The following is a 22,040-nucleotide window of genomic DNA, read 5'->3' as shown; positions in this document are numbered from 1 at the left end:
CTGAACAAAAGCAAGCTGTTTCTTTTTCTTCAGACTTCACTCCACTGTCTACTTCTTGTTTTCACTTATGTTTCCAGAGAGAAATGGAGGCATTATAAATGCTATCATAACATCTTTTATTGAAGATGATTATCTTTAAGAATAAATGTGAAGATTATACACACACACACACACACACATATATATATATATATTCCAATGCCTTGTGTAGTACTTGATAACTGAATGTTACTGAAAAAATATATATATGCCATATATATATATATATATGTTTATGTGTGTGTGTGTGTGTTCTTTCTTTTACTTTCTCTTCTCCCCATCTCCTTATTCTCTTCTATCTCTCATTATGCATCCTAGTTGTGCAACCACGTAAGCTTTTGAAGAATACAAATTGTTATGTTTGGCAAGGAATTAAGAAAGGAGTAACAGTATCTCCTTTTACGAACCCAATTACCTTCATCATAAAATCAAATATTGACAAATTCCTCTATTAACTCACAGTTTATACAGACGTATCCTGATTCTTTAACATAAATACACAAGGAATTGTGAAGACAAAGATGCTTCAGATATTACATTAGCCTATAATTAATCACATCATCTAAAGCAAAGAAAATTCTCAGAACTTTCCATCCTTGATTCTTAACTTCTATTCCCTATTCCTGGGGGGTATTTATTAGGTACACATATTTTAAAATCAGAGATATATCAATGAATATATTACTTTGGAATATACACTAAATGTTTTGAATCCTTCTGTAATGAAAGATGATAATGAAGAAAATCCAGAAATTTGAAATTCCTAAATCACATTCCTTTTTGTGAGTCTTGAATCTTCAAATCCCAGAACTCAAAGAACTTAATTTCCTTAGATTCTAGTGTTTTTAGTAGGATTGTAGTATTTAATAGTTTTGGTATGAAATGAGTCATATTGATTTTTAAAATACTACAGAATTTTCAAATAGAAAAATTTAAAGGGAAACTGGCCAAAAAGGGGCAGGGGGGAGAATAAAATGTTGCTAAAAATTATATTTCTGCCTTTCTTTTTTTTTCTTTTCTTTTTTTTTTTTTTTTTTTTTTTGAGACGGAGTCTCGCTCTGTCACCCAGGCTGGAGTGCTGTGGCCGGATCTCAGCTCACTGCAAGCTCCGCCTCCCAGGTTCACGCCATTCTCCTGCCTCAGCCTCCCGAGTAGCTGGGACTACAGGCGCCGCCACCTCGCCCGGCTAGTTTTTTGTATTTTTTTTTAGTAGAGACGGGGTTTCACCGGGTTAGCCAGGATGGTCTTGATCTCCTGACCTCGTGATCTGCCCGTCTCGGCCTCCCAAAGTGCTGGGATTACAGGCTTGAGCTTTATTTTCATTTTTACCTTTGAGGTTCACAGTGATGATGTTATTATCTCCAACAAGGTATCCACAAGGCAGCAATTCAGGCACTTCTAGGTTATGGGATCTAATTAAGTCTCCTATACAGTAGCTAGCAATGCAGTCAGAGCTCAGACCAAGGCTAGTGGATGTATCAATTCGGAATACATATTCCTACAATGGTACACACAAAAAATAAAGTCAAAACAGAGGTTCAACTCATCTACAACAAATATATAACTCACAGGGATATAGAGCTAGTTGTCAAGAATATTAGAAATGTGTAATATAAGAACTGTTAACATCAAATAGCACAAAGAGAAAGCTTTCCTTCTTTGAGGAGAAGAAAAGAAGATGCGTCTATGCTATTAAAGTTAGGGAAAACAATTAAACATATTTGAAAATTAATATTAGAGTGTCTTGCACAACATACCTTAAAGAGACGTCTTATTACACCATCTAAGACATCCCACTTGGTTTTTCCACTAACACCAATGGATCCTATCAAATATGCCTGAGACTTCTGATCCTAAATAAGAACAATATAAAGTAAGATAAAATCCAACCATGTATCTTTTTTATTACTATGTTTTCTACTAAAATTAGTTAATGTAGTTGTTGTTAAGACTAAACTATTTATTAAGCCTATGGCTTCTATAGTAATAGACATACATGGTGGATTATAAAAAATAAAACATATTTCAGCCAACTAACCAACCAAACAAATAAAGTAAGAGCAATAGCAACAGCAACAAGAAAGAAAGAGATGAGATAAAGCAGCATGTCAAGGAAAACTGATTCATGACCTGTTCTATAGAAGGCAAAGGTGAAGGAATCTGAAAGAATATTCTTGCATTATAAAGAGGTGGATACCTTCGTAAAGAGAAGAAGCTTGGTAGGAGGGAAATGGTGATAGAGACAGAACAGAACCATATTATATGAATTCTAGAACTGTATCTTACTATTTTGTGATCTGATCTTTGATAAGTCCAAAACTCAGTTGTTTTATTAATTTTAATACAGAATCCAATTCTCACTTTAAAATGTGTTACCTATGATAATATAAGGCATTTGTATACCTACAAAACAGGTTCCATTTTGATTTTGTCAGAAGTTCCCTGTTTAAAAGACCTTGCCAGAGAAACCTACAGGATTCGTTTTATCAATTAAGTAATTATTTTATAATAAAAATAATGGTTCCAAATCTATCTTTTTTGTAGGATGGGATTTTGAGAAATTTCTACATATATTAGAAAGGTAAATAATTCAGAATTTTTAGTCTATCTAGAGCCTCTATTATGATGACCAGAAATGGTTAATGAAATAGTGATTATGATTCCAGTAGATACAATTAGATATTTGACATATAATCCTGGTTCTAGTCAACAAGTATGTTATCATTAAGGGGTGGTAGAATAATCACTGAGTCATGGGTTAGAAGATATGGATTCTATAACACATAATACCTACCACCTAATTAAGAAATGTGACCTTAGGTAAATCACTTACCTGGCTCAGACCCTCAATTTCTTAATCTGTAATATTTAGCACCATAAGGGTAAATGGTTATCACCATTATTCAGGTATAATCTGAGTTAGAATCTAATATCTTTTGCAGAATAAGTTGAGAAATCCACAGCTGACAATTGTGATTTTTGTTACTATTGTTATGAAATGATATTTGTGTCTCCTCAAAATTCATACATCAAAACCCTAACTTCCAAAGTGATGGTATTAGGAGTTGAGGTCTTTGGGAGGTAATTAGAATTAAATGAGATCATAATGGTAGGACTTTCATGATAGGACTACTGGGTAAAGTAAACAATTCAGGATTTGTAGTCTTTCTCTCTCCCTACCTACAGACTCTGAGGTGAGACTGTGTGAGGACACAGCATGAATTCCACCACCTGCAATGCAAAAAGAGAGCCCTCACCAGGAACCAAATCAGCTAGACCCTTGATCTTGGACTTGCTAGCCTCCAGAACTGTGAGAAAATAAATTTCTGTTGTTTAGGCCACCTAGTCTGTTATTTTATTATGGAAGTCTAGGTAGAATAAGACAAATACTTTCATGGAAGCTTTTTAGAAAAAAAATATTCAAAGGCACTGTCTGTTAGAATTACTATGAACAGGAAATCTTACTTTTCAGTGTGTTTATAACCCAGTTAAAATTACTGCTTATGCAATACCTTATAAAATGCTGCTTTTAAATTAAAGTTAGTTTATGTTTCACTAAGAGTATTACTGTCTCTCACATAAAGACCCACTTGGGAAAAGTAGGTATACATCTGCCGCTCAAGCAGAAAGCTGATGGCATTGGAATCCTTGGAACATTAACTTAAGGTAAGAATTCACAAGTGCTATCTTACTTTTCAAACTTAAGTACTTCATTTTGAAATTCTAAAGAATTTTTATTTGCTTGATGTAAAAAAAAATGGATACTTAGAAATTTGTATTTTTGGCCACTCAACTAAAATTTTAACTGAAAATTTGTTTGTGGTGTTGTTTTAAGAAAGGGTTAGAGTCAGAATGACATTGCCAATTTGAAGGCAACGTTTTAATGCAAATGTTGGACCGTGCTTAAATAGACAAGTAACATCAATGGAATTTGTCCTACTGAGTTCAGTAGAATATGTGTCTTTCTGATTTCTAGAATATTCACTTAGCTTACAGTCTTCCCTTTGTATAAATACCATATTGACAGCTCTAATGACATGTTACCATACATAATAAACATTACCTATAATCAATAAGTGAAACCAACAGAATATGTCAGACAAGATGTTTGTCAAAGAAATAACTATTTTGTTTTAAAGTTTTAGAAATGAAGGGCTGTTAATATTGTTTTCAGTGAATGAATGTGAGGTACATGTAACACACATTTCTACCTCTATGATGATGTCATCTCTTTATTGTCCCTTTCATGTTTACATGACATATTAAGCTAATGCCAATCCACAATTGTTGTAGGATATTTACCAGATCAAATATTCACATATAAAATACATTTGTCTCATGGTAATTCTCCTTGTTAGTATTAAAGAGTTTAAGATTAAAGAAGTACCTTTGCTCGACCATAGCCCTTGCTTATGGAGACTATAATTTTCACACTGCGGCCATCTTTATGTCCAGTTGCATCACCAGCATCATCTAGCAAAATATCTATCAAATTTTAAAAAGAAAGACATACACAAAAGAGTAACATTAACTCAGATTTGTTTACTGTCATTCTTTTCTCCCTCATAGTTTTATGTCTTTCAATGGGATTTGCTCCCCATTCTAGCCTAACTGGTTTGAAAAACCTCAGCTTTCAAGAAGATGAATTACTGTGGTTGGGCTAAAGTTTCAATTTAAGAATTTATTTCTGCTTGCAAAGATCTTCACTCAAGTGTTGGGCCACTCACTGCATTTAGATGAGGAAACAAGAGGTTTCTTTTTCTATTACACATAGGTCTGAGTAATACCTGAGTAATATTTAGTCACCATTATAATCATGACAAACTGACAAGCCATCTGATTTTTCTATCCGATCTAAAATATCCAAGCTCAATATCCATGTAATTTATAAATGCAAAGGTGCTGAAATTGACTGTCAACTGAAATTATTTTCAAGTATTTGACATAGCCAGCTATATAACTACTCACCTTATCTTTATAATTATTAGGTACTGTTATTGACTTTCAACCATGGCATTATACTGGCATTATGATTGCTCTCCTGAATCCTTTATGCTGATAGTTTCAAAATCAAGATAATATTTCGATTAACCAGCTAAGAGTTACAGAACCATGATAAAGCTAGCTAACCTTTAAAATATCAGCCTTTAAATGGTAATTAAATATTAACTTTCAAAATACATTATGCCAGATTAATTTCCAATTTGGAGAATTATTAAGGCAAACTATCACAAATATCTGTTTTCCTTTAATAACAATACTATCATAGAACCATGCTTAATATTAAGACACTGTTCTGTGGATAAATGAAACTCCCTTATACTCTAAAAAGCACATGTTCCTGGTGAAAAGAGGACTCAACTGCTCTGACAATAGATTTATAGAAAAAAATGTTATAACTATAGCATCATAGAAATCAACACTGTAATAACATGGCTTCCAAAAATAAAATCGTTTCTATTATCTTAATAATTAAGCATATGTAATTTTGAAAGTAAGCAATAAAAATACTCTAAGATCATAACAATTAAAAGCAACTTTCAGAGCTTGAGAACTTGCAGAACTTTTAGAGCTTTGCAATACATTTTTAAATCATCAAAGATAATCTCCAGCACTGGAGTTTAATTATTTTCCCAAGTTCACATCTTAATAGTCTTTCACCTTTTCACCTGCTCCACTCAAAAATAAAACTCTTCCTTAAGTGTCATTTTAATTACGTTGCTCCTTTCTTAGAAGTTTAGAATGGTTTACCATCGGCTGTTCACATCTAGACTTCTGGTAGTTCATGATCAAATTACTTTAGTACTTGTCTTAATTACTTATAAATGCTCAAAAATATTTGACCAATATTTATTAAGCATAAATGGTATCAGAAATTTTGCTGTGTATTGGGAATGAATACCAAGATGAGAAAGAAAGAGAATTCCTTGTTTTTTTTGGAGTATGTATTTCAGAATAGGTTACACACTCTGCTAATATAAAATGGACAATGAAATAGAAAGTAATTGAAGGGAGCCTGCTCTTCATAGATAGGTCATCCTGGAAGCTTCCTTGAAGAAGTGTATTTGGAGGTAAGACCAGAAGGCTGAGGAATGCTAGACAAGTGAAGAACCAGGGGAGAAGATTCAGTCAACAAAAACAAGTGCAAAACCCTGAGATGTGTGAGCTGGGTGTGGTAAAGGAACAGAGAGATGTTTGGGGTAGCAGGACTGTAGAGACAAGGGGAGGGTGAGGAGTGGTATGAAATGATGTGGATGGAAATAAGTAAGGACCAAATCACACATGGCTAAGTAGTCCATGGCAAAGGAGGTTGGCCTGATTGTTGATCCACATAAGCTGCTTAAATTTGCCTTGTTATATGTTCATTTCATGTCATATTTGCTTCTAAAAACTACACTTACAATATGAAATTTCTCCTGACAATAGTAGGATAAATATTTACCAAAGATGAGTGAATAACTATTCTTTGCTTTTATTATGTGGCTATTTAAAGCAAAATTAACATAATAGTGAAAAGTCCAGGTCCTGGATTCATCCAAGCCAGGGTTTGATTATTAGTTCTGCTGCTTACTAGTTTCATGATCTTGAACAAATTGTTATAGTCGCTTTCCTAAGTCTTGGTTTCCTCAGCTGTAAAATAGGGCTTAAATAGCACCTTCCTGGTAGAGTTATCGAGAACATAAAAGATAATGTTTTTAAAGCACTTCATCCTCAGTGTTTACTAAGTTTTGCGTTTCTAACCATTATTTCTGTTTATTCTAACTCCTTCTATTGACTGTGGGCAGGTCACATCATGACTCTGAATCTCTCCAGTTCAGAATATATTGACAGGATGGTCACCTGATGAAACAACTCCAGGAAAAACTGCAAATTTAATGTGAGAGGCTTCTGTAGTTTTGTTTGTTTGTTTTTGTTTTGTTTTTTACTAGAAAATAAGTCATGGTCCTCTGTCTATATTTTGAAGAAAGAATTAAGGAGGTCTGCCATTCTGGCTATAGTTAAGTAAAATTCTGGCCCAAAACTGAAGACTTCTCAAACGTCTGTCTTTACTGGATGCATGGAACATGCAATTAATATTTCAGGAACTAGATATTTGCCAATTATCCTCTCTCCTGCCTACTTTCTTTTGCTTAAGATTAATCATGAAACCTAGAAAGTCTCTCTGTTAAAAAGCCCCAGCATAAAGGCAGTTTTGATTTCCCAGTGTTGAACCCACTACACAAGAGTGAAAGTAATGAAAACAATATTCTAGTTGTGTGATTTAATTTTTTTTTAGTTCAGACCTAAGTATCACTACTGAAAAATAATTAAGGAAATAAGATATATTAAAAATAACTTGGGGAATGGGTAAGAACAAAGGTATTAAAAAAAGTAAAACTTGGCTTCTCCCAAAAAATTGCCTTAAATTCTTAATCATGGCCATCAATGTGTTAAGCCCAATAAACATAGAAATTGTAAATGTAAACTCTTTGATTTTATATTTATCTTTATGAGTTCTATTTTTCCTAGACATTAAGTTTTTTTATATATGTCTTTTTTCTAAACCACCTTCAGTATTAAACTTGCCTCCTTCAAACCTTACCATATTTTCATAAAATAAAACAGAATTATATAAAAGGCAGTGAAATCCTACCATTAGTCTGACCTCTAAGGTACTGGCCCTTGTCTTTTGCTAGGAGCCAAGCCTGGGAATCCAGAAATGCATTGGTTACTATGAGAGGTAAATCTTACTTCACTTCTCTGTCGGGTCCATCAGCAACAAGCCAACATAGAGGATGTTGTTCAGAACTGTCAGATTCTATACATTTAAACATTCGGGTTCTTTCTTTTGTAGGATATTTTGTTGAGTGTGGATAATAATACTTTATGTACAATTTACACACTCAAATTACCATCCACTTCCATAGTCTTATTTTACCTAATGATCTATAAGTTCATTTAATTCTGAAATTTCTTGCTTTATACTTGACTTCTGACATTAGTTGTACTTGATGCTTATTCTCAGAATTTATTTTCTTCCTCTGATCCCCACCAGAAGTTTATAAAATTTGTTTTCTTAAAGTACAGGGAGTGCCCACTTGTCTTTTACATATAAGATGAAGGCCATTATTTTATATTATGAAGAGCAGCCATAATAGCAGAATTTTTAACATTCTGCCTTTTTAGAAGAGGTGTGACTCATCGGAAATGTAATCAATATCAGCATGCCATGTCATTTCCCTTCTCCTTCTCCTTCTGTATTTTAGTATGATTTAAGGCAAGCGGTGTACTGTCTCCATTCTATAATGGAATCTAATGTTGGCTAGGAACATACATATTACTGGTTTCCAAGTGTCATCTGGTGGCCGTGCTTTATAATTACCACAGATCCTCATGTAAATATTCCCTAGTCTAAATTCTCTATCCTTGAAGTGATTCTCCTCAATGAACTGTTCCACAGAAACAGCTACACTTTATGCTTGAATGGTTCATCAGATATTAAGACATTATGTCATATGCTTCTATTTGCAATTGAATCAAAACTGTACCCTTGTTCCATCACTAGTACTGTCTTCTTTTTGTTTGTTGGAAATTTAACAGAGCTGCAGACTGGGTGACAGAGTAGCATTATGTTCTGTCAGGGCAGTATCATGCAGGGTCATCGAGTCAAATTTAGAAAATAAAGCCTGCTACACTTATAAATGGGTTTTGCACACTTAAAACAATAAAATTGTATGGGGTTATTATTATATCCATAAGTACAAATTATCATCACTGAGAGTATTATTTCTTCATCATCGTAATCATGGAGAAAGCACTTCCTAAGGAAAAGTGAGTTCTTAAAAATATTCTGAAGAACATATCTCTAAGATTGACTTTTGGATAGAGAATGTGCTTTTAAAATTATAACTAAGTAGACTAGATTTATAAGATCAAAATAGGACTATTTCTGAGAATAAGAGTATAACATTTTAATTTAAAGAGTATGTAAAGTTCTCCAAATTCCAGGCTTCCCACCCGTTAACTTATGGGCATGCTGTGATTCAGCAAGCATGTGCACTAAATCACCTGAGGTAACAGCCTCTGTGATGTTCAAATTATTTAGAGAAAGTCCTAATGACTGCCTGGAAGATGAAGAGGAGGTGCTGCTTGAGGATTCTGACGGTGGCCGAGTAGGCTTAGCTGTGTTACCAGTTTCTGCCTTCAACCGGTCATTTTCAGCCTTCAGTATTTCAATTTCATTCTGTCATGAAGATGGAAAACATGAAAAAAATTGAGTTGGTTTGATTGAGAAAATAGCACTGAGTCTTTTATCATAGTTAATTAGCTTGTTTGTTAAACAAAACGTGGTAATATATTAAATAAACAAATATATGAAATAGGATTTCCTTCCCAAGAAGGAAATTTAACCCTTTTCTCTGTCAATCCAACCATTTGACATTTTTATCATTATTTTTTTGAGTAAAGCATGTGTTTGAGAATTTTTCCAAGACTTGGTCTCATTTGAATTAAGAAAAATATGATGGAATCATTCATAACACTTCTCATTTTAAAGGTGATGTTAAAATCTTACAAGCATATCATGCCATTTGTAATATTATTATAAATCCGTGGACAGTTGAAAAACAGAGCAAAACAAAAATCATGTAAATAAAGTTATTTAAAATCACTCCAGAATCATATCTAACATCTGAAAAAGTTTTTTTTTTCCTTCCAATCGGGACACTAAGCTCATAAAAAACAACAAAAGCCTTTAGATGAACATATACAGTGGCAGATGAATCTGCTCAGCAATGAGCTTTTCTTATTTCAGTCACCTGTGGTACCAAGTGACTACTCATATACAACAATACAATGAAAACTTAGTCTGAGCACAGACTGGTTCTGAATTTAGCCTTTGGATGTTTAAAAAAAAAAATACAAAAGCTTTACTTTTACAGATGGCATTCCAAATCACTTTGATTTCCATATTCAGAAAGCTTGTGTTGAATTTCTACAGTTTCCTCATTACTTTTGTATTTCAATAGAAAACTGGTGAAAGTATGTGAAAATCAGATTTCAAAAGAACAGGCAAAAACGTCAAAATAAAAGTAAATGATGGAAAAGTGAAGAAGCAAGAATTGCAGTAGCTTCTCTAAAAACTTAGCTCTCAACCTGAATCCAATCACTAGTACAGTATCCTGAATGGTTCTTGAATACAGCTTGCCAGTTTTCACTCCCACTTCTAAACTTGGATTTGACAAAATTCTCAATTCAGTACTAAGAAATGAGTTGCAAAGACTGAATAAACAGAGTACATTTCTAAGGTGGGTTTCCAAGCGGAATTTGTTCTGTGTTAACCAAAAGAACAGAATAAGCAGGATTTTTTTTTCTATTTGTTTGTTTCTCCATTTTATTCCTTGAAAGTGCTTTAGCACCAACCTGCATCCGGTTCATGGCTTCCCGGATCTGATCAAGATGATGAGCAGAGCTGAGGGCCTCCAGCCGAATATCTGTTAATTTTAATTCCTTTTCTCTGAGCTCGCTCTTCAGCTGCAGAATTATCTCTGCCTCAGCTTCTGTGCATTCACAGATCCTGAAGAAGGAAACAAACAAAATCAGTGGTCTGGGGAAGCCAGATGATTAAGAAAAGCACTGCCTCTTTCAAAGGCTGAACTGAAATATTATCCAGCAGGTACAGATATGGTGTGCTGCTGGCAAAACCTAGAGAAAAGGAGAAAGAGTTTTACAAACAGTTATGCATTCACAGGTTCAAAACGGAAATAGCTTTTTCTTTCAATTTTTTTTCTACTTTTTAAAGTTTAAAAACAGTCTACTATTACTGGGTATAAAGTGATCCTAAAAATGCTTTTATTGGTGATATTTATAGGTAGAAAAGTCTTAGATTACTACATTTCATTTCAACATTTTCAAGGGACTTTAACCTCTATTTGCAACATGTGACTATACTTTTATAAAAACAGTTATTACATTCTTAAAATGTTGATTTCTTTTGTAAAATTGTGCAAAAAAAGTTTTGAAACAATACTGTCTTTAAGTTAGCATAAAAATCCAATATTAATATTGTAGAAAATAAATTAGAGAGATTACTTTTGGACATTTAAATAACAGGTGAGTTATATAACCTTCCTATTAGGCTCAGCTGATTTAGGAGATCACAGCTAAATCACAGGTTTCAACCCCTACTAGCAGGCTAGCTGAGGGCTGTTTGAAGGAAACACATTGTATCCTTGTGTTGTTTTATTGTTTTGTGGACAGCTTTGCAGGAAATTTGCCAAAAAAATTGTTTTATATTAAGTAACATATTTTCCATTTAAAATCTGAGAACTAGTTTACTGGCCACAAAATGACAGTGACATGTTCTTCCTTTCTGCATAAATGATAAAATTATGTAGGCAAAGCACAGTGGCCTTGTTCTATATGAGTTCTATGCTAGTTGTTGTCATGGGCATACAAGGATATTAGATTTAAATAGTAAACAACACAGATAATTATCTCACCAGAACACTTTTCCATATTTGAAATGTGTTCGTTCTTGTACAGTAGTCCCCCACCATTAGAGTTTATCCACAATTTTAGTTTCTGTGGTTTAAGTTACCTATAGTCAAATATGGTCCAAAAATATTACAGTATTTTGGGCTGGGTGCGGTGGCTCGAACCTGTAATCCCAGCACTTTGGGAGGCCGAGGCAGGTGAATCACTTGAGGTCAGGTGTTCGAGACCAGCCTGGCCAACATGGTGAAACCCTGTCTCTACTAAAAATACAAAAAATTAGCCAGGTGTGGTGGTGCACACCTGTAATCCCAGCTACTCAGGAGGTTGAGACAGGAGAATCGCTTGAACCCGGGAGGCAGAGGTTACAGTGAGCTGAGATCTTGACATTGCACTCCAGCTTGGGTGACAGAGTGACACTTTGTTTCAAAAAAAAAAAAAAAATTACACTATTTTGAGGAAGATAGAGACCACATTAATATAACTATTATCACAAAATATTGTTGTAATTGTTATATATTGCTGTTAATCACTTATTGTGCCTAATTTTTAAATTAAATTTTATCATATGTAGGTATGCACGTATAGAAAAAAAAAACATAGTATACATAGGGCTTGGTACTATCTATGGTTTCAGGCATCCACTGGGGGTCTTGGAAAGTATCCCTGGTCGATAAGGGGGGGGGCTACTGTACTACCAAAAAGTGGGCTATCATAAAAATGCTAGGTTAGATTAACTAACAGAATCAAAGAAAACTGGACTGCAGGTTGATTTTAGGAAACCAAATTTTAGTTGAAAAAACAGAAAGAGAAGGTATTTATTGTTGAAATACATGTGAGTGATTTTAGAAAAAGCAAAAGCAAACTCTACTTAGGTTAGAACCTGGATCTTTGCAGTTTTCATGCATCACACTCCACTTTACCGAGATCTATGCTTGTAGATCACAGGGCCATTTTGTCGTTTCTTTGGTGGCCAGACAAGGGGTGACCTGTATGTACATACAGTTAGACAGATACATGGACAAATGCCCATGAAAAGAAGTGAGAATCATGATTCAGAAAACTGGAGAATGAGATCAAGAAACACTTGAATTGTAACATACGAAAATGAAAAAGAAAAATGAAAATGAAAGAAATCAATGAAGGAGAAATATGAAACAAGAAACTAAAGCTGTCCATCATTCTAAGGAAAATCAGAAAATAATTGGTACAGATATAGTTAGAACATAAATATGGCCTTCATCTAAAATTGTTTTTTAAAAATATTTCTGCATTTTGCAGAAGGAGCAACTTACGCGGAAGCAGATTGTGAGGGCTTCATGGATGCTGAGCTACAGTCACCAGCATTATGGGGCAACTTGGGGGATGCTGGAAGGGATGAATCAGTAAGCTCTTCAATGTCAGAATGTGATGAAGGAGGCTTGGTGGACTTTTTCTTCCCAAAGGCTTGTTTGAAAGAACTTCTCAGCTGAAAGAAGGACAGAAATTACCCTTCTTGTCTATTTGCACTTGGAGAGCTTTTGCTTTGGGGCGTTAGTTTGCAGATGCCATCCTAGCCACTGCCTGGGGTCAGTATGTACAAGCAGAGTATTAACAATTGCAGCACAGTATCTCTAAAAAAATGATACCGTGTTTTGTGTGTTCATTTTATTCTTGTATTAATCCAGCGCAGCGCAAACATGGAAGGCTTTTAAATAGTGCAAGGTCAAGGGCATGGCTGTCAGAGCACTCATTTAAAACTAAGTACCTTGAAGGGATCTCCATTCCCAATGCTTCTCTCTTCAAGGCAATTTGTTTTAAATGGCCACTTTAGCGCTACAATCAAGTCATGTCCTGCTGACAGTACAAACTTAAAAAGCAAAATGAAACCAAATTCACCTAACACTTCATTAATTGTGATTTTCTATTCAAATTTTCCAATCCCAGACTACTCAAAACCAGAATTGGTATCCCCTACAGTTCTATTCAGAAAGTGGTTTGACATCTCTTTAAAATTTGAGATTAAAATGAAAAGACACAAAGAAAAGACATACAAGGTAATCTGTTTTAAAAGGTATAAAAGCCTACTGCCAAAATGAATAGCATTCATGCCAAGGTAGAGTTTTTTTATAGATGCATGCCAAATTGTCCACGGTTTATATTCACCTCACTTCCTCTAGAGTTCACCTTGCAGAAACATGAAAGAGTGTGGAATTACAAATCAAGGGAATGAAGGCTAATCAGTATTTTAAAATATTACCTGTATAAACATTTTTTAAGACAAAAAGATATTTCTTTCATTATTTGTAGAAAGCACTCCAGTAAAATCCTCTGATAATTATGTCTGGAATTCATAAAGAGTTGTATTTACTCAAAATCTACCTCTTTTTTTTTTTGGTATTAAAAGAAATCATTGACTCCATTGTTTTTAATTTTTTTGCAGTAATAGTATCTTCCCTTCGGCTATTTAGCTATTGATCAATATCATAAATTATATCTCTAGCAAACTTAAGGTACAGTTCTGTTAAAGTGCATTTCTATATTTCTGCTATATTCTCTTGGTTAAAAATATCAAGCAGACACTAATGTGGTTGATTTCTTTTAGGGTGAAACTATTCACACGGTAAGCCCTGTTGATTCCAAAGGCAGAAGGAGAGTTTCATGGTTTCTTCTTTCCCTTTATTGACTCCCATTCTCCTCCTTTTCCTCCAACACTACTATCAACATCATCATCATCATATCATCATCATCATCATCATTTTTTCACTTTTCCTTCATCTCTACCCCCACAATAAACCCCTATTTTAAGCCATTTATTCACTGATGTTATCTTATTTTTCTTTAGTATAACTCTATGGCTATATTATTGAGTTTCTATAGTTATACTACAGAAAAACAAGATAACATCTGTGAATAAATGGTATTCACAAATAAATATAGTTGCTATTAACTATCCTTTTATAGGTAAGAAAATTCAGGCCCCTCAAAAGGTCTAGATCTAGTGGTGATTCAAACCCAAGTTTAGTCCCAACATTGAAATGTATGCTTTTCAGTACATGCCACACCAATTTCGGTGGTGAGTGCAGCATCTGAGGTGTCAGTAGCTTGAATGGGGCACTTTGTAAACTGCTGCAGATCACTGAAGCCTCAAAGAAAAAGGCCTAACACATGATGCATTAATAAGCTTCTGAATTAGATGAAGGATGGTGGCTTACCCAGTTCTTCTTTTTCTTCTTCTTGGAATCAGCATCATTACCACTGCCAATACTGGAATGGCTTGTGGCACTGTTGATACTAGAAACACTTTCAGAGGAATGCTGCCTTCTGATGCGAAGATCTAGCAATAGAGAGAGAGAGAGAGAGAGAGTATCACATTGGCTCATGAAGAGTCTTGATCTGAACAAATAAGTCTTTTAGGTCTTTTAAGAGGAAGTTCTCTAATAAAGGTCAACAAGGATTTGTACAGATAATTTCAATGCAGTTTTGGTTTTAGAAGTTTAGTACAACCATATTTGTTTTAATTAACTGAGTTATCTACATTAAGATTTAATGGGAATCTCATATAAGTCTGCAGCCCTGGCAGTTTAATTAGTTCTGAGTTTTGTCTAAAATTAAATGCTATGCTAGTGATTTTTACTGAATGCCTGGATCAAAGAGCTCTTTCAAAATGATTTGTTCTGAATGATTACTTTCAAGGAGTAAATGGAAACTCATAATAGAATGAGAATTAATTGTGCCTTTTTAATATTTGTGCTTCAAATACAGTTACTAGAGCTGTAAATAAAGTTAAAATGTATTAACTTTCCATTTCATAGAATCATACCATATTAGAGCCAAAACAAACCTTGAAGTCATGTAAGCACATAATCTCACAGATGAGGAAACTGAAGTGAAAAGAAGTTAAGTAACTTGGCCAAAGTCAAACAGCCAATGAAAGGCAGATCCTCCAAAGAAAGCCTAGGTAGACTGAGTTTGTGAATTAAACAGAGGACATATTTAAAACAGTGCAATTCTTCCAATGTACCCCTACTCCCTGCCCATGACTTATTACAGAATAGTAAAAGTAACACCAATAACAAATAATAATAAAACTAGGTTTTACAATATGCTTGATATGCCCCGGAGTATCTAATTTTATTATTAAAGCAAACCACTGAAATGAGTTTAATTACTAAATGTAACTTTCACATGGTCACATAGCTGAAAAATAGTGGAGCCAGGCTCAGCCCTAGGCTGATTCTAATATCCATTGTGTTAACTCCCATGTATGCAGCATGTGATATGGCCTTGCTTAACTTCTAAAAAGCAAGCAGTGCTTCTTTAGTTAAGATATTTTGAAGAGAACAGGATTTGATATTTAATCATGTTTAAAGGTATCTATTTCTTTTATACAAGCAGCTTATAGATTTATAGTTATTAAAAATAAAACAAACTAAATTTTTTCCTACCTAAAATGCACTAGTATAGGTATTACTGAGACACTAAGAAAATTTACAAAATTGTGCTTAAGGTCACACTTGCTTTTAGTCAATTTCCATTAATATACTTATTGTCATCAAGGCAGATTAGGCAAGCAAAAATATCTCAGTGGAAGTTGTAAGATGTCAAAATTTATTCTAAAGCTGACAAAGTTTTCATAAAACTAGTACCATAAAATCAAGTCTTTTCAATTGACTGATTTACTGAACAGTAAAAATGATCCATGGCAACAAAACTATAATTGGTTGCTTTCAAAACATATAATAAATATGTATGTATTAATAGACATGTAATATATGTATTTACATACATATGTATGTGTGTGTATATGTATATCATCATCATCATATACATATATATCAAATAGTCCCTTAATTTTTCTACTAAGGCAATCATGGTGAAAAATTTTATAGGAAGAAAACACATAGAGCTTTTTTTTTTTTAGAATCCCTAGAATTCAGTCCCTTAAAATTATTTTAAAAAGTAGTGATGAGAACATTAACTGGTTTTGCATGCTAAAACATTACCAACTCCTAAACCTAAATCAAGGTATTCATGTAGGAGGTTTTAATTCAACAATAAAGGAATCTGGTATCCTTTAATCACCTCTTATGGAACTCATATAAATAGACAATAGAAGAATATGTGTAGGTATTTCTTTGGGTTTTTAATTTTTGCTGAGATCAGCCATTAGCTTTTTGAAAAAAGATTTCCCATTTGCTAGCTCATTCCTAATAATCAACTTTAACAAATGGAAAAGCACAAAGTATTACAGTATTTCAGAATTTTTATTATATCCCAAATTAATAAACTAACTGTGTCTGACTTCTTTAATACTAAAATTTTTAAAAGATAGGTAAATTATTATAATCATAGGTCAAAAGTAGTCTTTGGAGGTATCAGTTACCTTCACTTACAACTGCATTTACCAGTAAAGATTAGCAAAGCCATAATATTAATAATATTGTGAAATGAAGGAAATGCATTTTACCATTCCCTAACAATTTCTTTTTTAATACTTCTAAGTTTTTAATTCAGTACATAGGGCATCATAAAGTTCAGTAAAGAATAGCTAACCAAATGAATATCAGCAATCCGAATGAATGGAGAAGCCTATTTTTAAGGTGAAATTTTCAGGTACGTGTTTGTTCACTTGTCATTTTCTACCTACCATCCTCTGCATCACCACTGCCCCAGTTCAAGCTATCAACATAACCTTTACAGCAAGTATTGCTATTGAACTTACTCATCTTCAAACCATTCTATAAACAATAGCTAGAAAAATCTTTTTAAAAGGAAAACTTCATCACTCCCCCACTTAAGACCTTTCAATAACTTCTCACTTTAATAAGAATAGATAAAAATCCATCTTCTAAACATGGCCTACAATCCCTCAGTAAACTTGTCAGTCCTTAACTCATCAATTGTGTTCTTCTTCTTACACATTTGCTTCGTATTTTCCTTACATTAGTTCCATAAGGGAACTAATTTATTTTCTGCCTCAAAGCTCCTTTGAAATGCTCCTCCCTCACGACTTATAATGTGATTGACAATTATTCCTTGGATATTCACTTAAATATTACTACCTTACAGTAATCTTCCCTGACTATGTAACCTCCAGTAGGTTCCTTGGTACCCTCCTTCCCTATGGTACCCATTATTTTCCATCTTAGAACTTATAACTGTTTTGGTATACATGTTCAGCTTCACCAATGATCACATACATTCATTTACCTTCTGCTCTCCCACTAGACTAAAAGTTCTATAGAGACAAAGACCATATCTATTTTGTTTACCATTATATATTCCAAACCTTATATAGCATATGGCATGTGGTATCAATCAATACATAGTGTTAAATAAATCGATTCTGATTTTTCATTTACTATAACTACGTTTGCCTATCATTATTTCTAAAAAATATTTAGTGCTGACAGAACTTTAATACATGTGTTATCCAACTGTATTTGGTGTATCTTAAGGAAAAACAATTCTATATTTACACAGAAGTAGTGACTTAGACAGCAATAACACATTTTGATAAATAAAGGTAAAATTTTCTAGTACCTTCAACTTTCAAATTTCTTATCACAAATATTATATTTGCAGTGGATTGTGAGCTCCATGAACAAAGGTAATTTTTTACATCTTTGTATTTTAAGATCTGATAATGCCTAGTACTTAATAGCAGGTGTTTACATATGTTTCTAAACACAAAAAAATTATTATAGACTGTAATTATTTATCAGATTTCATTAATGAATGTGATGCATTAATTTAGAGAAAATAGAAAACACATCCACAAATTGGTGTGTGATTTTGTGATAGTCTGGCCTGTCTATAAGACTGTTGCCTCATTCCAAATATATCTTCTAAAATCATATGTTAAAAATGTACATTACATAAATATTATAAGGGTCTCTAAAAGTGAATTTCAATGTGATTTCCAAATATAAATTTATATGCCATACAATTACCTTAATAACCCATGGAAAGACACATAATTAGTCTAACCGACTATTTTTTCCATGTAATGTCAATGGTCAATGTGATAAGAATCACACTGTGTTAATTAAATTTAATACAGAGTTTTAATATTACAGAAATACAATCTAACTATCTTGTATACATTCAATCCTTTATAACCAGTGGTTTTTATTACTTTTAAAACCTAGCAAATTATTATTATTATTATTATTTATTTATTTATTTATTTATTTTTTGAGACGGAGTCTCGCTCTGTCGCCCAGGCTGGAGTGCAGTGGCCGGATCTCAGCTCACTGCAAGCTCCGCCCCCCGGGTTTACGCCATTCTCCAGCCTCAGCCTCCCGAGTAGCTGGGACTACAGGCGCCCGCCACCTCGCCCGGCTCGTTTTTTGTATTTTTTAGTAGAGACGGGGTTTCACCGTGTTAGCCAGGATGGTCTCGATCTCCTGACCTCGTGATCCGCCCGTCTCGGCCTCCCAAAGTGCTGGGATTACAGGCTTGAGCCACCGTGCCCGGTCGCAAATTATTTTTTAATATTTATTGGTCGATGTAAACATTAACTGGTATTTTTCACCTTAAGCGCCACCCCTCCCACATTTCTGAGCAAAGGCATTCCAATTTTTCAATTTCAGTAGACATATTCAGCTACCTGTTGCCTAAGATAAACGGAATCCTTTCAGCAAGTTTCACTTCAGTGATTTGTGCTCTGTTAAAGTAAGGATTAAGCCTTTTTAAATCCCTTCTGGACCTATTTACGACATGAAGATTTAGAACATAAGCTGCTTTATTATAGCTTTAAGATAAATTTTAAATATGAAGTAATTTTCCATGCATCACATAAATCACTCCCCCACATGGAAAGTTGCTAAATTCTTGAGAGAAGTAGCCCCTATAGAACTACTTTGTCCTTCAATTTAAGCATATCTCACTTTATGTAATTGTTTTCCTAAAATTTAAATGGAAATTCATTTAAAAAATACTTTATTCTTCTTTTAAAAATTCAAATAAACCCCTTTTATGTTCAAGACATCATCGTGGGCATCCTGATGTCTTTCAAAAGAGTGAAAAAACAAGCTCTACTATTGTAAATCAGGAAAGACATACCTCAAATAAAAGCCCCAAAGTATAATGTAATTTTAAGAAGGGAAGTATTGCTACTTCCAGAAACATATCACAGGGGACTTCATTCAGTGTAGGAATCAAGAAAGCATATTTAGGTTAACTGCTGCAGTGTCTCAAAAAGTTTTTATGCTGATCAAACAAGGTAGAATATTCTAAATGGAATGAACATAATTCATAAAGAACTTATGAAGAATTGAAAAAAATTCAGGATAGCTGAAATACGGAATATACAATGCAACAACAGAACAAGAAGTAAAGTCTATATGTGCTTCATCGGGCACATAGTTGGTTATGAATAAATATTTGTTAAATAAATGAAGCTGGTGAAGAGAGATTATGGCAAGTTGAGGAGTCTGTATTCCATTCTAAAGGCAATGGGATACCTATAGATATGTTTCTTAATGACTGTTCTGGCTTCACTGTGAAGATTGGTGTAAAGCAGGATAAGATTAAGAAGAGGAAGGCTATTGAGGAGTTTGTGGTCATGGTTCAGGAGAGAGGTGATGGAGGGCGAGAGTAAAACCAGAGAAAAGTGAACAGATCCAAGAGATACTTAAGGAGTGGGATCAATAGATCTTGGTAATTTGTTCAATGAGAAGAGGAGGAGTTATGAAGAATACTTAGATTTCTGGCTAAATGGAAGGATGGTGGTGCTATCCACTGAGGCAAAGAGTACTGAAGGAGCAGCAGGTCTGAGACAGAAGACAAGTTAAAGTTTGGAGATGTTGGTTTTAAGATGCAAAACAGACTTTCAAAGATATCCACATGGAGTTCTCTCTTGGTAGCTCTATATACAGAGCCTGGCCTGCAGACCTAGATTTGACAGTTATTAGCTATTAGCACATTAATAAAAATTACAGCTAGAGTATGAGATGATTTTCTATATATTTTTAAATAGAATGCATAGAATCATAATGTACAGAATCACAATGGAAGAGAGCTTAGGATATCAACAATTAACAAATGGATACAAAAGAGTGAATTTACAAAAGAAATATTGAAAAAATATTTCAAAGGAGCAGAAGAAAAACCAAGAACGTGGCCGGGCGCGGTGGCTCAAGCCTGTAATCCCAGCACTTTGGGAGGCTGAGACGGGCGGATCACGAGGTCAGGAGATCGAGACCATCCTGGCTAACACCTGTGAAACCCCGTCTCTACTAAAAAATACAAAAAACTAGCCGGGTGAGGTGGCGGGCGCCTGTAGTCCCAGCTACTCGGGAGGCTGAGGCAGGAGAATGGCGTGAACCCGGGAGGCGGAGCTTGCAGTGAGCTGAGATCCGGCCACTGCACTCCAGCCCCGGCGACAGAGTGAGACTCCGTCTCAAAAAAAAAATAAAAAATAAAAAAATAAAAACCAAGAACGTGTGATGTCATGAACATTAGAAAAACCGAATGTTTCACATAGGAAGGAATGAATATCAGCATCAAATACTGTTTCCATGTCTGTCTAATGCAATCAGAATTTTAAATGTTTTACTGCATTTAGTGTCATATAAGTTTCTACCGATCCTGGAGAGCATTATTTTGGTGGAGTGGAGGGAAAAGGAGCTACACTCCAGTAGTCTAAAGATGGCTGGTGGCTGAAGACATTGAAAGAGTTCATAAAATTTTTCTCAGAATTCTTCTGGGAATGCAAAGAGAGATAATAAGGCATTCATGTTTTAGGTCAGGATTTTTGAAGCTGGGAAAGAGCTGAGCACATCGAATGCCAATGAAAAGTGTCAGGAAATGAGTAAATAGAACCAATGTAAAGGAAAAAATGACATGATATTAATAATGAGCATTTCTTCAGTGGTGAACTCAGGGGTAGGAGCAGTGGCAGAAATATTTTTATTGTTTAGAATTGCTTAAGCATAGGAATAATATAAAATACACCTACTTTTCGCCCGTTGTTTTTATTGTTTTAAAATTATCTACAGGAAATGTACCTTTTTGTAGGCTCCATCCAGGAAAAGTTGTTCCCAATGCCCATTGCTTCCTGTATCATCATATTGACTATTTCATTTTTATATACAGATCTAGATTATCATACTCATTAATGGGTTTGTTTTGCCTGAAGTCAGATATGCATGTATTAACCTACCACTCCATCTCCATCTCCACTGAATCAAGTGGAGAGATGTTTATACAACTATAGAACCAAATTTCTTAAGACCAATTTAAAAATTATTTGATAATGAAAGTCACTATCCTAAAATTCTAGGATTCTGACCACATTAATACCAACTTATTCATTATAAAAGGCAGTGACACTGAGTAAATGCAGTTTTACTGTAATTAGTAAATAAAATAGATGCCTATTATATTAGCTGGAAATGAAACGATTTCTAAATATACCTTTGGGAGGATGGTCTGGACCATTCAGCGCTCCCTGAATAGCCGCCTGGGCAGCAGAATTCTGAGCCTTCAGCATTTCAATGGTTTCTCTTAGTTCTATAAGTTCAGACTCCTGTGAAACAAAC

The 22,040-nt window shown here is 34.2% G+C and overlaps 1 protein-coding gene across 2 annotated transcripts in view; it reads right to left on the bottom strand.

The window, feature by feature from the left end:
* NAV3 (neuron navigator 3) overlaps positions 1–22,040 on the bottom strand; it is a 392,378-nt gene that overhangs the window by 25,297 nt on the left and 345,041 nt on the right. The window contains exons 24-33 of one of the 2 annotated variants that reach the window (XM_010359591.2): positions 21,916–22,027; positions 14,706–14,827; positions 13,657–13,677; positions 12,807–12,979; positions 12,435–12,500; positions 10,441–10,594; positions 9,088–9,262; positions 4,427–4,524; positions 1,797–1,892; positions 1,369–1,537 (exon numbers count right to left, since the gene is read on the bottom strand). In XM_010359591.2, coding sequence (XP_010357893.1) covers positions 1,369–1,537; positions 1,797–1,892; positions 4,427–4,524; positions 9,088–9,262; positions 10,441–10,594; positions 12,435–12,500; positions 12,807–12,979; positions 13,657–13,677; positions 14,706–14,827; positions 21,916–22,027 — 1,186 coding nt within the window. The remainder of the gene's footprint in view (positions 1–1,368; positions 1,538–1,796; positions 1,893–4,426; positions 4,525–9,087; positions 9,263–10,440; positions 10,595–12,434; positions 12,501–12,806; positions 12,980–13,656; positions 13,678–14,705; positions 14,828–21,915; positions 22,028–22,040) is intronic. The other variant, XM_010359593.2, reaches the window with a different exon arrangement.

Source organism: Rhinopithecus roxellana, chromosome 10 (assembly GCF_007565055.1).
Source record: "Rhinopithecus roxellana isolate Shanxi Qingling chromosome 10, ASM756505v1, whole genome shotgun sequence".
Lineage (NCBI taxonomy): Eukaryota > Metazoa > Chordata > Mammalia > Primates > Cercopithecidae > Rhinopithecus > Rhinopithecus roxellana.
Note: the sequence above shows the minus strand (reverse complement) of the source record. Positions and strands in the feature narration are given on the sequence as shown.